Genomic DNA, 14,916 nt, shown 5'->3' with positions numbered 1-14,916 from the left:
GGTGGACGGGTTTACTGTAGTGTGTGTGTGTGTGTGTTGTGACAACTTTTGTCCTGATACCTTTCAGTATGATGACGTTCAATGTGACAACTTTTGTCCTGATACCTTTCAGTATGATGACGTTCAGTGTGATAATTTTTTTCCTGATACCTTTCAGTGTGACAGCTTAGTTTCTGATGCCGTTAAATGTGATATTTTTTTTCCTGATACCTTTCAGTGTGATAATTTTTTTCCTGATGCCGTTAAATGTGATAATTTTTTTCCTGATACCTTTCAGTGTGATAATTTTTTTCCTGATGCCGTTCAATGTGATAATTTTTTCCCCGATACCTCACAGTGTGACAACTTAGTTACTGATGCTGTTCAATGTGATAATTTTTTTCCTGATGCCGTTCAATGTGATCATTTTTATCCTGATACCTTTCAGTGTGACAGCTTAGTTACTAATGCTTTCAGTGTAACAATTTTTCTCCTGAGGTACTTCAGTGTGACAAGTTTTTTTTCTTAGGCCTTTTGGTCCAATGACTATTTTTCATGTGGCTGTTTGGTGCGAGTGTGACAGAGCTTTTCCTGAGACCTTATACCTTTTCATCTGAGGTCTGACGCTGAAGCCTGATCCTGAGGATGTCCTAAAATGTACACCGTACTAGTGGGTCAACGTTTCACCAACAGGCCTCAAAACAATTTTTTACAACGTTAGCGAACTATTTACATGTTTTGTAGTCTTAGGCAGGCGAATTCAAGCCCCGAACGAAAAAAAGCTTCGGCAGCGCATAGAAGAAGCGTACAGTGGCGCCATCTTGGCCCCCTCCAGATGGGTACTCTTGGGGCCGTAGGACCAGTGTATTTTCCGACATCCCGCGTAAGTATTGCCTGCTATCTTGAATTAAAAATTAAACTGTATGTCCTGATCAAAAGCAAGCAAATTATGCTGGAAAGTTGTTGCCAGTTGTAGTTGTGTTTATTGGTAATGTTTGAGCGCACTGTATGCGATATCATAGGATAGAGACACCATAAAACAACCTCTTTTTGCACCAAATGCAATTTGCTATATAAGGTGCTGCACATAGTTAGCTAAGAGTTAGCCAGGAGAACGCGCATTTTTTTCTAGAACGATGAACTGAATGCAATTTAGTTGTTTGTCACTGAACTAGCTCAGATTATCTGAATAAAAAATGTTGCATTCAAGTTAAGCCTGTCAAGTTCATGTCACAACGCCATAAATTGCCAGACTTCAATTAAATTATTTGCAAGTTAATAAACATCCATGGACACCAAAGATACCATATAATAGGGCTAGGTTAAGGATAATGTTATAGCTTTAATAAAATGAACTGAACGTGAACTAGTTCAAAATTGAAATGGTGTATTAAAAACGTGAACTGAATTTTTAACCATTTCATGTGAAGTGTGGACTTACACAACACAAATCATTCATTTTGTAATTTGGTGATGTATTCTATATTATATTGATTTGTTTCTCTCTCTCTCAACAGATTCCTTAATCCCTCTCACTTCCAACAACCGATTAGCAGCATTTTATAACAAAAAAAGGCACTTTTAAGAGCCCCGTTTGTCTAGTATCTTGTCAGTCTGTCTCTACTTTTGTATTGTTCTTTCTCTTCCTATCTTACTCTCTCTCTCTCTCTCTCTCTCTCTCGCTCCCTCCCTTTGCAATGTCTGATCCTGATCCTGAGCCGAACCGGCTCCTGGAAGAGATGAGGGACCTTGTTGATCAGGCTGACTATCAGGCTCACCTCCAAAACCTCCAGCAGCTCATTAGCATGCACCAGGAGGCAGAACCATCCACCAGTCAGCCTTCCACCAGCCATTCCGCAAACAGCAAGCAAGGTGTTAGGTGGATTAAGAGGGACAGTGACAGAAACATTATTTATGGCAGGCCCCAGATCTTCCCGAAAACAAGCAGGTCAGATTTGTTTTACATTCATTTTAGTTAAAATGTAGACTTTATCTCCAAATCTAGTTAATCTTGGAATGGTATACAACATGATCACAAGTCTTGGGTCTAAATTAACATATGTGAGGTTATCATTACATACCTGTGCCTAGCATCAAGTAAATTGAGACGCTAAAAAATTGTGTCATTGAGTGTAAAAAGCAACAGCTTTTTTGCTACGGCAGGTCCCAGTCACAGCCAGAGTCGGAAGACTGATGACTCTCATCATTTCATGGCTCCTGAAACCAGTGGGGAAGTGACCAGCAACTTTCTCTCAGTTACTGCTGGTGTGTTCTTTATTTTGACTGCACTGGTGCAAAACAGTATGTTCATTGATTACGATAGGAATGTACATTTCATATTTTGTGTTTGAGCAATAGATGGCAGCTATTACACATTTCAAAATGACCATTATTCAATGCCATTATCTTCTGTTGTTATAAGCCATTGTTTTTCAATATTGTGCATTGTCTTAACAGAGTCTTTCCTTCAAGAGCTTGAGCGCTCACTGGGTAAGGAACTGTATCTGGCTGAAACATCACCTCAAGCCTCCACCAATTGGTCGACTCTTAAGAGTCTGATCTCAGGGTGGTGGGCGAAAGAGAGACCCAGGCTTGTCAACACCATGGTGGGCAAACAACATGTGGCAACTTGAGTCTGCCAACGGTGTCAAGACCATCCAGCGGTTATCCGCTGTTGTGACTGCCAACCACACCATTTCCTCTGTGGCCAGTGTGACGTCAGGGTCCATCAGGATCAAGTGTTCCACAACAGGGATGCGATGATACATGGTTTCTTCCAACCATTGCCTCCGACAACCTATGTTGTGGAAAGGGTTCTTACCCAGTGTGGTAAGTTGTAGTTTTTGAGAGTCCCCTCCTCAGACTATTTTTTTTCCACTTATCACCTGGAAAACTAAATACTGATTTCTGATCATTCGATGAAGCCATGAAGTTAATTTCTCATACATGTTTTTTCTAAGAGTGTGTTATGCCTTTGGAGATGCTGGCAAAAATATGCAGTTGTCGTGAAGGATCATCCAGTGTCTTCGCAGGAAAGTCCATAGTTGTGGTTACAATGAATGGTAAGAAGAACTTCAGGGGTGGGGATGGGGTCACTTCATTCTGTAGAAGTGGCTGCAGAATGTCACCCACAGTTATTTCCAGATCACACCCCATATCAACTATCCCTCTCACTTTCTGTCACTCCTCACTGCCCTATCTGAATGAAAAGGGTAAGCCAAGCTTTAATAGGTTATATTGGTATTTTGCCACACCCAGAAGAGCCTAGTTCTTTGTGGCATTAATTCAGCACGGTCCTTGAAGCATTCCTCAGACAAGAGCTTTGGGTCATATTAACATGATGGCATCATGCAGATGCAGATAGTTTGTATGAGTGATGTTTGTTGCAGAATTGATTTTTAACGCCTGCAACATCAATTAGGGTTATTGGTGTTAGCACCTGTTCCCATTCCCTGGGATTTTATAGCTTTGTATTCTCTTCTTAGCTTATTTTATAATTTGCATAATTTGCATAATAATTAAAATTAAAATTAAATTAAAATTACAATGTGGTCATTTTGATTGTTGTATTTTTCTATGTCGCTTTGGACAAAAGCATCTGCTAAAATTCCATAAACATAAGCACATACCAGCTCGGCCTTGCATTAACTTTTGATATTCGCCCTGTCATCCATTATCCCTTACAAACATATTTATTTCTTTTTCCAGGGCGATATGATCTCAAATTGCCTGAGATTCGATGCGAAGCATGTGAAGCCTCATGGAGTCCTGGACTGGATGACATAATATCCAATGACTACTGGCCGGCCACCTCTCACTTTTCAACAGTATATGCACTGGACATCCTTTTTTCTTTTGAAGAGGTGAAGATGGCAGCACCAGGGATGTCAAGCCAAGCATTTTTAAGAATGCTGGACAGACGGACTGTCCGCTTTGGCCGTGTAAGTATTTGTAATAATCACAGAAGACTTACTCAAGAGATAATACTGTGAGGGCATGCTAATGATATGAACATGATACATGAACATTAACACTTTATTACACTACACTAACATTTATACACCTGTGACCCTTTGTCACAGTTCTTTAATTTCTTGTTCTCTTTTATTGTTCTATTTTGAAACAGACTGGAAACATCACAGCATACAGCTTCCGGACAAGCTTTTTGGAGTGGGAGGCTGTCCGATTTGAAGTGGAGAAATTGTGCAGTGAGGACCACTTCAGCTTCCCATCGTGCAGCCCAGACATGCTCGCTGTCTCAGTTGATGGGAACCGCAAGCACTATCGGTTCAAGAGTGCAGCAAGGTAATTACTAAATCTTGTGTTTGCATAGACAGCTCATTATTTTGAAAGTAACTGCTGTGAATTTTTAAAATCATATGAATATTGAAAGTGTATGTATGTCTTTTTATTTAGATCTGAAGAACCAGCAATTTTTGATGGCGTCTTCATCGCTAAAGATGATGACGTTGCCAGATTTGTGGACTATGTCCATTCCTCAACCAATCATGTAAGCTTGCATAACTTCATTATATTTACCTATAAAACAAAGAGGACATTGTTTGAACAAGTTTGGACTGTGTTAACCATCTTCCATGTTTTAGGTCTCTGGAAGAGGTGTCTGTGGAGGGCAGTAGTCAGCGGTGCGTGAAACGTCGAACAAATCATCAGGGAAAACAGACGAGGAGGGCCTGGAACTCGCTGTGTGTCGCCATGGGGTTCTCCTTCGTGCCCTCAATATGTTCAGGGGGGAGATTTTTGCCAACCCCCTGTACCTCCAAAGGCAAATTGCCTGTGAGCCAGTGACATTTTTTGCTATGGATGTGGCATGCAAGTACTGGCCTTACCTCCGGAGAGTGACTGAGAAATGCCCTAAGCTTCAGGATCTCCTCACCATGAGGCCATTTCTTTCAGTTTTTCATGCCAAAGCTCACGATTTCAAATGTGAGGTAAGAAAAAAATGATTGTCAATGAGATGTTCTTTCCCTAAAAACCTGCATAAGATTGTTGCCACTTAGGTTTTCTTTTTTTGTTTTCTTTTGAAAGGTAAAATGGAGTGGAGCGTATCAGGAGGGGGCTGGTTCTACTCTTGAGGAGGAGGTGGAGCAGTGGAACGCCTTCCTCTCGAGGATTGCTGTGACAACGAAGCACATGTCAAAAGCAGGTATGGTAACTAGTTCATTTTGATCCTGATCCTGATGAAATCAAGCATACATGTTGAATCTGAAAATATAAAGCTCAGAATATTCAACAGAGATGGATGGATTGATTACAATATCATCATCCTATTTTATTTGAAGTGAGGATAATGAGGGGCAGTGTGATCAAAAAATGTACTGTACTGTTGTTCATTGGGCAAACCATACCATTATCGCCTACTGTTTCACATCAGAGTACCATTCACCTACATGCTATGTCTTCACTATCCTGTACTATTCACCTCCTAGCCCTTTCATGGGACAGTAGTTAAATGGCACAAGACAACTGGTTAGTACCATAGTACTATACTGTAATTATTAGGGATGTCCCGATCCGATCTGTAGGATCAGGATCGGGGCCAATCTGGGCATTTTTCCGCTGATCGGAATCGGCAATTTTGAACGTGGACCCAGGCCCGATTTTTTTAATTTATTTTTTTTTAACGTCAGAGCACAGTTTGTGGCAGAACTCAGATGCGCGCGTAACGTTACTCTGGCAAACCTGTGGATAAAATGTCTGCAGTGTGGAAAAAACTTAAATTAGAAAGCGAAAGTAGTCCAACGGCGACATGTAACATCTGCAGTACGACTGTTTCGCGGAGCTGCATTTAATACTACTCAATTGTTACGGGAACAAAGAATACAACGTGTTCAGTCGAGAGTACAGGCAAAGACACTGAAGCAACAAACACTCGCGGATACTTTCAAAAGGAAAAAGAAATATCCTTGAGACAGCGACATGGCCACAAATATTACAGAGAGGTAATTAAATGAATCCTCTGGATAACCAGCTGATCTCCGTGGTAGAGGATCAGGGTTTTTGAATCCCCGGTATGTCCAACCATCTCTGCATTACATCACATTGACTCCACTTTCGAGTTACAACGTGCCAGTATGCGCACTAGTTTCGTGGGTCTCATACAGCAAAGCATGTAAAACAGGCAATAGAGGAGACGCTGACGGCGTGTGAAATAGACAAGCAACGCGTCCACGTCATTTTACATGACAGCATAGGGAATATGTAAAAAGCAATAGATGATATGGAGGAACCTAGCGTGGGCTGCGTCTCACACACTTCAGCTGCTGAACACGAGGGTCTGCTGTCACAGTGCAGCGTCACACACTCACCTGCTAACACAAGGAAGGTGGAGGCCAATGTTGTAATAGAATATGCAGAATCAAAAAGAGACATATAAAAGGTATATACATTGTTTCAACAACATAAAAAAATATATAAAGGAACAGCTTGGATACAGGTTAATGCAGCTGTATTATCCAGGAAAATATTAGTTAAGACTGAGTATCGGATCGGGACTCGGTATTGGCAGATACTAAATATTAAAGGACTCGGATCGGGATCGGGGTAAAAAAAACCTGATCAGGACATCCCTAGTAATTATCTTAAAAAAGTTTGTGGTACCCAACAAGTCTGCACAGTTTCTTCTACTACTGCTTTTTGAAAGAAGGGTGATAATCTCATAATTTTGATGTTTGGAGGACGCATAGACATGCTGACAGTCATGGCCATGCGCTGGAACCAACAAAAGTTTGACAACATGGCTTCCATGCTCTGCCGATATTGGAAGGTAAAGACACCAGTTTTCCCTTTTGCAACATGCATAGCAATATTTTAAAATAAAGTGGCATATAACCGAATAATCTTCAATAAAGTGGAATATACAGATGGTTCCATGTGTTGTATCAATTGTATTTTGTGCTTGATATAAAATATTAAATGTTATTTACACATATTTCATACCACATATATTGATAGTCCACATATATATGAATATACTGTGTATTTAATTAGTGTATGTGGTTTTCTTATAGTGAAGGCGCTTTACAGTCCTTATCAAGAACATTCATCGTGTAGGCATTTCCCTCATTGTCATTTGTTATTTGTGTTTAAAGGCCACAATAACCTTGCAAAGTCAGTTGCAGAACTTGGAGGCAATGAAAACGGAAATGGACATCACAGACAATCAACTGGAGAGCTGGATCATTGATATCAATGAGTGGGCAGAAGGTAGAATACACTGTTTTATACTGTTTGATATGTTGCTGGATGTATCATTTCTGCTTCTTCTTGTAGAATTATGAAAGTAAAGAAAAATATTTGTTTCTGGTCTACTTTTGTATTGTCATCGACACAAGCTTCTTTTCTATCTCTATCACTTTGAATTTCTTGTCATGCTTTGAATTTAGCTTGTCGTAATTGCAGGCCTTGAACCTGTGTTTCAGGTGTACTAAACTGACTAAGCTTGGCTGCACTTCAAAAGAGGCTCATTGTAATCGTAGTCAAAGAGCACATACTCTGATTGCTGATGACTTGTGGAAAAGATTATCCCCATGGGGACAACAAAGAACCTAACTAACCTAACTATACTCAACCTTAGCTACAAGTGTAGTCTCTCAGTTACAGAGAAATATGAAAAGATTGTTGAGGCTCACTTGCCCATACACCAGAAATAATGTTTTTCATGGAACCAAGAAGCATATTTGTTATCTCTTCATTTCTTCTTCTCAGCAACAGCATCCCCAAATGATGCTGATGTTGCCGCTGTGGCCAGCCGAATCGAGGAACTGGTGGCAAGTGTTAAGAGCATCGTTATAAAGACAATGATGGATGCAAAGGATGTGCTCGGATCCGCCGGAAGATCATGGAGGATAAAAAAAATCCTAAATTCTGCAGTGGAAAAATATAACACCATGGTCCCTGATCCAGAAAACCTGACCTTGGACACCATTCTGTCTGACGACATTGTTTGGCCATGGCAGCTTCCACAGGGTGGTATGTACACAATTCTGTTGATTATGTGAAATTAGGGATGCACATGGTTAACCGTTAACCAATAACAGGAACTTTGACCGATTAATACTATCGGTTACATTTTTTTTTAGATACTTGTCAATGGTTGCTATGGCGCCGTACTAGGTGGGAGCCTGTAACAGCAGCTCCCGTGGGTTTTTAAGTTTTTTCGTAGTTTTTGTTGTATTTCTGTACTGATTTTAGCTGAACTTTTGGCAACTCTTCTCCAGAGACTGAGAGAAGACGAACACCTTTCTTTTTTTCTTTTTTAAACTTTTACGGCACTTTTTTTGTGATGGTTTTGCTAGCCCTAGCAACGGAGGGTCAGGAGCGCATCACTGAGCGCCTAGTTTACACACGCGACCAGCTGATTGCGCTGTGTGAACCTGCACTGCTGCCCGGAACCAGGCCTGAGGTCCTGAAGGAGCTGCGGAGGAGACGCCGTGGCTGCAGAGCTGGAGTCAAACGGAGGGTGAAGAGGAGGAGACACAGACCGGCTGTACCGGCATGATCGTCATGGGGAACGTGAGGTCTCTGGGGAACAAGACGGACGAGCTCGCCGAGCTGATAAAGGCTCAGAGTGAATATCGTGAGTGCAGTGTGTTGTGTTTCACGGAGACATGGTGAAGCCTCAAACATCCCGGACCACAGCGTGGCGATTCCCGGCTTCAGCACTGTTCGGGCGGACAGGGACGTGACAAGCAGCAGAAAGAAGAAAGGAGGAGGGATTGCACTGTATGTGAGTAAGAGGTGGTGTAATCCCGGACATGTTCACGTGAAGAAACGTCTCTGTACCCCGGACATTGAACTGTTGACAGTGGGGATGAGGCCTTATTATTTGCCCCGGGAATTCACGTCCGCCGTCATTATCGGTGTGTACGTTCCTCCTTCAGCTGATGCAGCGCTGGCCTGTGACGTCATCCACTCCGCTGTTGCCCAGATACAGACGCAGCATCCTAATGCATTTATTGTCATCACTGGGGATTTTAATCACGTCTCACTGGACAAAACCCTTCCAACATTTCACCAGTATGTTGACTGCCCCACCAGAGACTGTAACGCACTAGATCTGTTCTATGCAAATGCTAAGGATGCATACAGTCCCACAGCCCTCCCCCTCTTGGAAGATCTGACCACAACCTGGTTCTGCTGACTCCTAAGTATATCCCCCTTGTTCAGCGGCAGCCTGTCCACACTAGGAGCGTGAGGAGGTGGACTCAGGAGGCTGCTGACGCACTACAGGACTGCTTTGAGTCGACAGACTGGGATGCACTTGTTGAGCCACATGGAGAGGATCTCGACAGCATGACCGACTGCATCACAGAATACATCAGGTTCTGTGAACACACCACCATGCCAACCCGGACTGTACGCTGCTTCCCTAATAATAAGCCGTGGATCACCAATGACCTGAAAGCCCTTCTTAACAAGAAGAAGAGGGCGTTCAGGTCTGGAGACAGGGAAGAACTGAGGAGAGTGCAGCATGAACTCAGGGATATGCTGAGGGCCTGTACAGACGCCTACAGGAGGAAGCTGGAGGCCAAACTCCAGCAGAACAATCATCACAGTCATCGGGCAGCCTGGAGAGGGCAAACGAGGTGAACAGATTCTTCAATAGGTTCAGCTCACAGCATTCTGTCGTCTCTCTGACACCTCCAGACTCCCACACACCCTCACTGCCCCAAATGCTTCCTCCCCTCCCCCCTCACTCCCCTGCTGTGAGCGCTCCTGTGCAGCACCTCTCCTCCTCCTCCTCCTCCACCTCCTCCTCCTCCACCTTCACCTCCTCCTCCACCTCCTCGTCCTCCACTGAAGACACCAGCAGCCTCCCCCGCATGACTGTGACTGCAGGCCAGGTTAGGAGACAGCTGGAGAGACTCCACCAGCAGAAGGCTGCAGGCCCTGACGGTATCAGCCCCAGGATTCTGAAGACATGTGCCAGCCAGCTGTCTCCTGTCCTACAACACCTCTACAACCTGAGCCTGGGTCAGGAGAGAATACCGGTGCTTTGGAAGACTTCCTGCCTGGTTCCTGTTCCAAAGAAGTCGACACCATCAGACCTCAATGACTATCGACCAGTGGCCCTCACATCTTACGTCATGAAGGTGCTGGAGAGACTGGTTTTGGCCAACCTGAGGCCGCAGGTGAGAGCCCTGTTAGACCCTCTGCAATTTGCTTACCAGCCCCACTTGGGAGTTGATGACGCTGTCATCTACCTGCTGCAACGAGCCCATTCGCACCTGGATGGTGGAGGAGGCACTGTGAGAATCACATTCTTTGATTTCTCTAGTGCTTTTAACACCATTCAGCCACTGCTACTGGGGGAGAAGCTGCGGGTGATGGGTGTAGACGACACAATGATCTCCTGGATTACTGACTACCTGACAGGCAGGCCACAGTTTGTCCGTATGGGCAGTGTTCTGTCTGATGCGGTGGTTAGTGATACAGGAGCTCCACAGGGGACTGTACTGTCTCCTTTCCTGTTCACCTTATACACCACTGACTTTCAGTACAACACCGGGTCGTGTCACCTGCAAAAGTTTTCTGACGACTCGGCTGTTGTTGGGTGTATGAGTGAGGGACAGGAGGAGGAGTACAGGGCACTGGTAGACAACTTTGTGGAGTGGACTGGACAGAATCACCTGCGGCTGAACATCAGCAAGACCAGAGAGATGGTGATAGATTTCAGGAAGAAGAGGAAGACGGCTTTCCAACCTCTGTGCATTCTGGGAAAGGATGTGGAGGTGGTCGAGGATTACAAGTACCTGGGTGTTACCATCAACCACAGACTGGACTGGAGATCTAACACTGAAGCTGTTTACAAGAAGGGGATGAGCAGACTTTACTTCCTGAGGAAGCTGAGATCCTTCAACGTGTGCAGCAAGATGTTGGAGATCTTTTATCAGTCTGTGGTGGCCAGTGTACTTTTCTTTGCTGTGGTTTGTTGGGGAAGCAGCATCGGAGCCAGCGACACCAACAGACTCAACAAACTGATCAGGAAGGCTGGCTCTGTGATTGGCTGCAAACAGGACACTCTGGAGGCTGTGGTGGAGAGGAGGACACTGAAAAAACTGTTATCCATCATGGATAATCCTCTCCACCCTCTCCAACTCACACTGGTCAGACAGCGGAGCACCTTCTCCGGAAGACTGCTTCAGCTTCGCTGTCGTAGCAATAGATACAGGAAATCTTTCCTGCCAAAATCCATCACTTTATACAACAACTCTCTCACCTCTGCCTGACAGAGAACTCTGGTCTCTCTACTGTTTTGTTGTATATATTATTATTGTTATAGTATATTTTGCATATTTTGTTTTGTTGTATATATTATTATTGTTTACTGTTTATAGCATACTGTGCACTGTATATATACACTATGTATATATTGGATTCTATTTATGTTATGTATGAAATGTTTTATTTGCGGACCCACTACTGCTGTAACAAAATAATTTCCCAGTCTGGGATCATTAAAGTAATTCTATCTATCTATCTATCTATCTATCTATCTATCAACTCATGGGACCGTGTCTACGCGTGCCACACGTGCAATACGTGCCTTTACGTGCTTTCCACCACAGCCCACTTCACAGCAAAAATGAAGCGAGCAAAAAGGAGTTCTGTGTGGGACAATTTTGACCGAAAAGGAGATGAGGTTATTTGCTTATTTTCTATCGGGAAAATAAGTCCCGACAGGACGAACCAGACCCCGACGCGTCTGATCCGTCCTGAAGGGACTTATTTTCCCGATAATGACCGCCGTTCTATACATTATCCCGCTTATTACACGGCTACTTGCCAACACGAAAAAAAACGTCACACAGTATGTCTTTTTACAATTTATTTGTTACCGTTCAGGCGTTGTGTTTTTCAGCAGAGAAATAGTTTGCCAAACCGACGCCGTTTCGCTTCTCCCTCTTCGCTGCTTTCCTCTTCTTCTTTTCTTGACCTTTAATGACAACTCAGCCTTTTGCCAAGACTCGAAATCACCGTATTTACCAAAAATATTAAAGTTAATGTGAAAGTAATCCATACTAGTGGCATAGGAGTAGTTTTTTCCCATATAAAGTAGACTACAGATCAGCTGACGTCGCTTAGCAACCGAAGACGCGGTGATAAGTGACCGGGACTACTTGCGGAGCAAAGATTTTAGAGCGCGGAGTGATACGAAATACGCAAATCAGAGGCAAAAAGGCCACTTTCAAGTGAATGGAGCCGTGTAATAACGGTTACTAATCGGTTAATGAGCGTCAGTTATCGGTCATAAAAAAAATTTCTAAATTTGCATCCCTATGTGAAATAGTCACATAGTGACAAAATCTGTCATGCCTCGATTGTAACCCCAGAAAATCCTTAAATACTAATCTTAAATACAACTGACTTTTGTTTCATCTTTGTATTCCAGACTCTGTAGATCTAAGGACAAAGAGAAAGGCGTTTGACCTGGTGATGGCAGTAAGGAGACTTGAGGAGGAGAAGAGGATTCTTGTTGCAGAGATGCACAAGCATTGGAAGTGTCTTTGCACCCGTGCAGACACCCTGAAACTGATGTCATCTCAGCTCGCTAATATGACATCAGGCATGTATTTAAGTTATTTAAGATATTCTTGGCATACATTACAAAATATCGGAGAGTTTCTAATTAATAAAGGCTCAATGTGTTTTTATGTGCAAGGTGAGACCTGGGGCCTGCTTCAAGATGGGATCCAAGGTCTACAGAGCTTGATGTTGAAGAACTTGCAAGCAAGCGACAGCATGGCAAAGCATGCAAAGAACTGTTAGGTTCAAGTTCTGACTGAAAAAGAGATCAACTTTGACAGTGATTCTCAGGACGATACCTGTAGTGACTCTGAGCAAGACTAGACAGCGTTGTCATGGCCAGAGTCCTTGCTGGGGAGGCAGCATTATTCCGGTGTAAATTTAATCCAAATTTAATCTCGAGAGATCAAGTTAGCAGACCGCTTATTTAACTGAGTTTTAGAAACCTCAGAAAAAGACCGCACATTAACGATATACTGCAGTATACGCCTGAACACAGCTCTCCACTCTCCTGCAGAAGCTTCCTCTTGTGGGGAAGTCCCAACGAGTCGATTACGGAGTGCAGTTAGAAATGCTCAATTCCGTTCTTTTCCCTGTCCGTTCTCAATAATAACTGTTATAAACTGGTTCACATATGAACTTTGATTGCATTTCCATGGACTCATACTCATACATTTTCGTCCTTGAGCTGCGGAACTCTACTGCACTCGGTATTCGACTCGTCAGGACTTCCCCACAACAGGAAGCTGCTGCAGGAGAGTGGTGAGCTGTGTTCACTTCACAATAGAAATCCGGTTATGTTTTTGTTTTTGTTAAGCAATTCTATTATGTTCACACTCACATAGTCATATCTAACAACATACACAGCTTTGCACTTATTAAATCCCTGCACTGTTTAGTTTTGCACTACCACCACTGCAAAACACTCCATAGCTGCACCTGGAGGTCAGTGTATCACAGGGTCAATCCCTACCAGGCCTTTGTAATAACTTGACACGCTCCTCACTTTTTACATTTGTCTGAGTTATTTTTGTAATGTGGTCCTGTGGTTGGTATGTCAGACTGTTCATAGGTTGTTTTGTATCCTGACTCCAAGCCCATGTAGTGACTGTCATGATAGAATTAGGTCTTACTTTAATGCTGTGCCCTGAAGATCTTGCCAGTTTATTAATCTTATGTAATTAATAAATACCTACACATCTTTACTGCTGATATACTCTGTTTTCCTGTGATTGCCACAAAGTCATGTTGCAAGTAAATCTACTTATCTTTTAAATGATCCTTGTCTTGACTTTCATTGCGCATCCATAACAGTGTTTCAGTGAGCTGAAGTCAATACCCGGAAAAGAGGAAGAGTACACCCTGCTCACACAGCTAACTAAGTGTGAAAATGTATTCACACTCATGCTCAACGACTGTCACATAATTGATCAATCATGCTTGGTCTTTGGAATAACACCTGTAAGAACAAGGTAAGATAATGCCAAAGAGAAGGAACAACCAGATACTAATGCAATCCCCATGAGCCCACATTCAATATCTGTCTTTTAGCTTTACATCTATAATAATAATGTATTTGGGACAATAGACGAGTATATATTTGGGGTTTTTTCAAACATCTAGGCTGGTAGATCCTTTCAATACGTAATATATTACTTAACATTTATTTAAACAAAGCAACAATTATATTATCATGTATATATCATGTATTATGTAGGCTATTATTAACCCATTGCCATTGGAGAACGGAGGAGCCGCTGTCCGGAAGTATTTTACTCATGTCTTTTAATGATATCCTCCACATACCTCAACACAAAAACACTAAAGTGTCCTTGATTATTAAACAATGCAATTGGTTAATGTTCTTGCCATCAGTTTTAATTATTTCTCCTTCAATTATGAGAAATCAGTTATTTTAGTCAGTTTTGGACAGGGAAGGCTAAATTACCCATGAGCCTCAGCCACCGTTGCTATGGAGACGAACCCCTTCCGTGACTCCGCTATGTGTTAACATTACCATGGACTGTATAAAATAGTGCGTTAACTGTTACAAAATCACTGCCTGATATCAGTCTGGAAAACAAAACATCATTTTTTTCAAACTAATCAAGATTGTGTACGTGTTCATGAAGTCGCCCCCTTCACAAACACACACAGACGCACGTAGAAGGTTCCACGCCCAGGGGTCTGCACACGAGACGACAGCCGACAACGATCACTCGGCTGTGTGCCCGGATCTCCCGCCCCCGCCTGCGTTCGACTACTGTTTTGGCTTAAATATCTGAAATAAAACAACATATTCACTTTTTGTTAAGATGTATCATCTAGATGCAGTGTAATTACTAGTTCGGCCGTACTAGCTATTTCATATATTCAGTAGATATGTCATTA

The 14,916-nt window shown here is 42.8% G+C and overlaps 1 protein-coding gene across 1 annotated transcript; it reads left to right on the top strand.

Annotated features, from left to right (window-relative positions):
* Positions 1 to 1,805: 1,805 nt before the first annotated feature.
* Positions 1,806 to 13,801, top strand: LOC115584637 (uncharacterized). Its single transcript, XM_030422188.1, has 14 exons — positions 1,806 to 1,927; positions 2,143 to 2,244; positions 2,437 to 2,808; positions 2,940 to 3,041; positions 3,688 to 3,920; positions 4,106 to 4,284; positions 4,396 to 4,489; positions 4,584 to 4,928; positions 5,026 to 5,143; positions 6,675 to 6,763; positions 7,089 to 7,203; positions 7,705 to 7,968; positions 12,392 to 12,565; positions 12,662 to 13,801. Exons 8-14 carry the CDS (start codon positions 4,719 to 4,721, stop codon positions 12,766 to 12,768), a joined length of 1,077 nt encoding a protein of 358 aa, XP_030278048.1. The 5' UTR covers positions 1,806 to 1,927; positions 2,143 to 2,244; positions 2,437 to 2,808; positions 2,940 to 3,041; positions 3,688 to 3,920; positions 4,106 to 4,284; positions 4,396 to 4,489; positions 4,584 to 4,718; the 3' UTR covers positions 12,769 to 13,801.
* The last annotated feature ends 1,115 nt before the right edge of the window (positions 13,802 to 14,916 follow it).

Source organism: Sparus aurata, chromosome 7, assembly GCF_900880675.1.
Source record: "Sparus aurata chromosome 7, fSpaAur1.1, whole genome shotgun sequence".
NCBI lineage: Eukaryota > Metazoa > Chordata > Actinopteri > Spariformes > Sparidae > Sparus > Sparus aurata.
The sequence above is the reverse complement of the archived record's forward strand: the minus strand, read 5'-3'. Positions and strand labels throughout refer to the sequence as shown.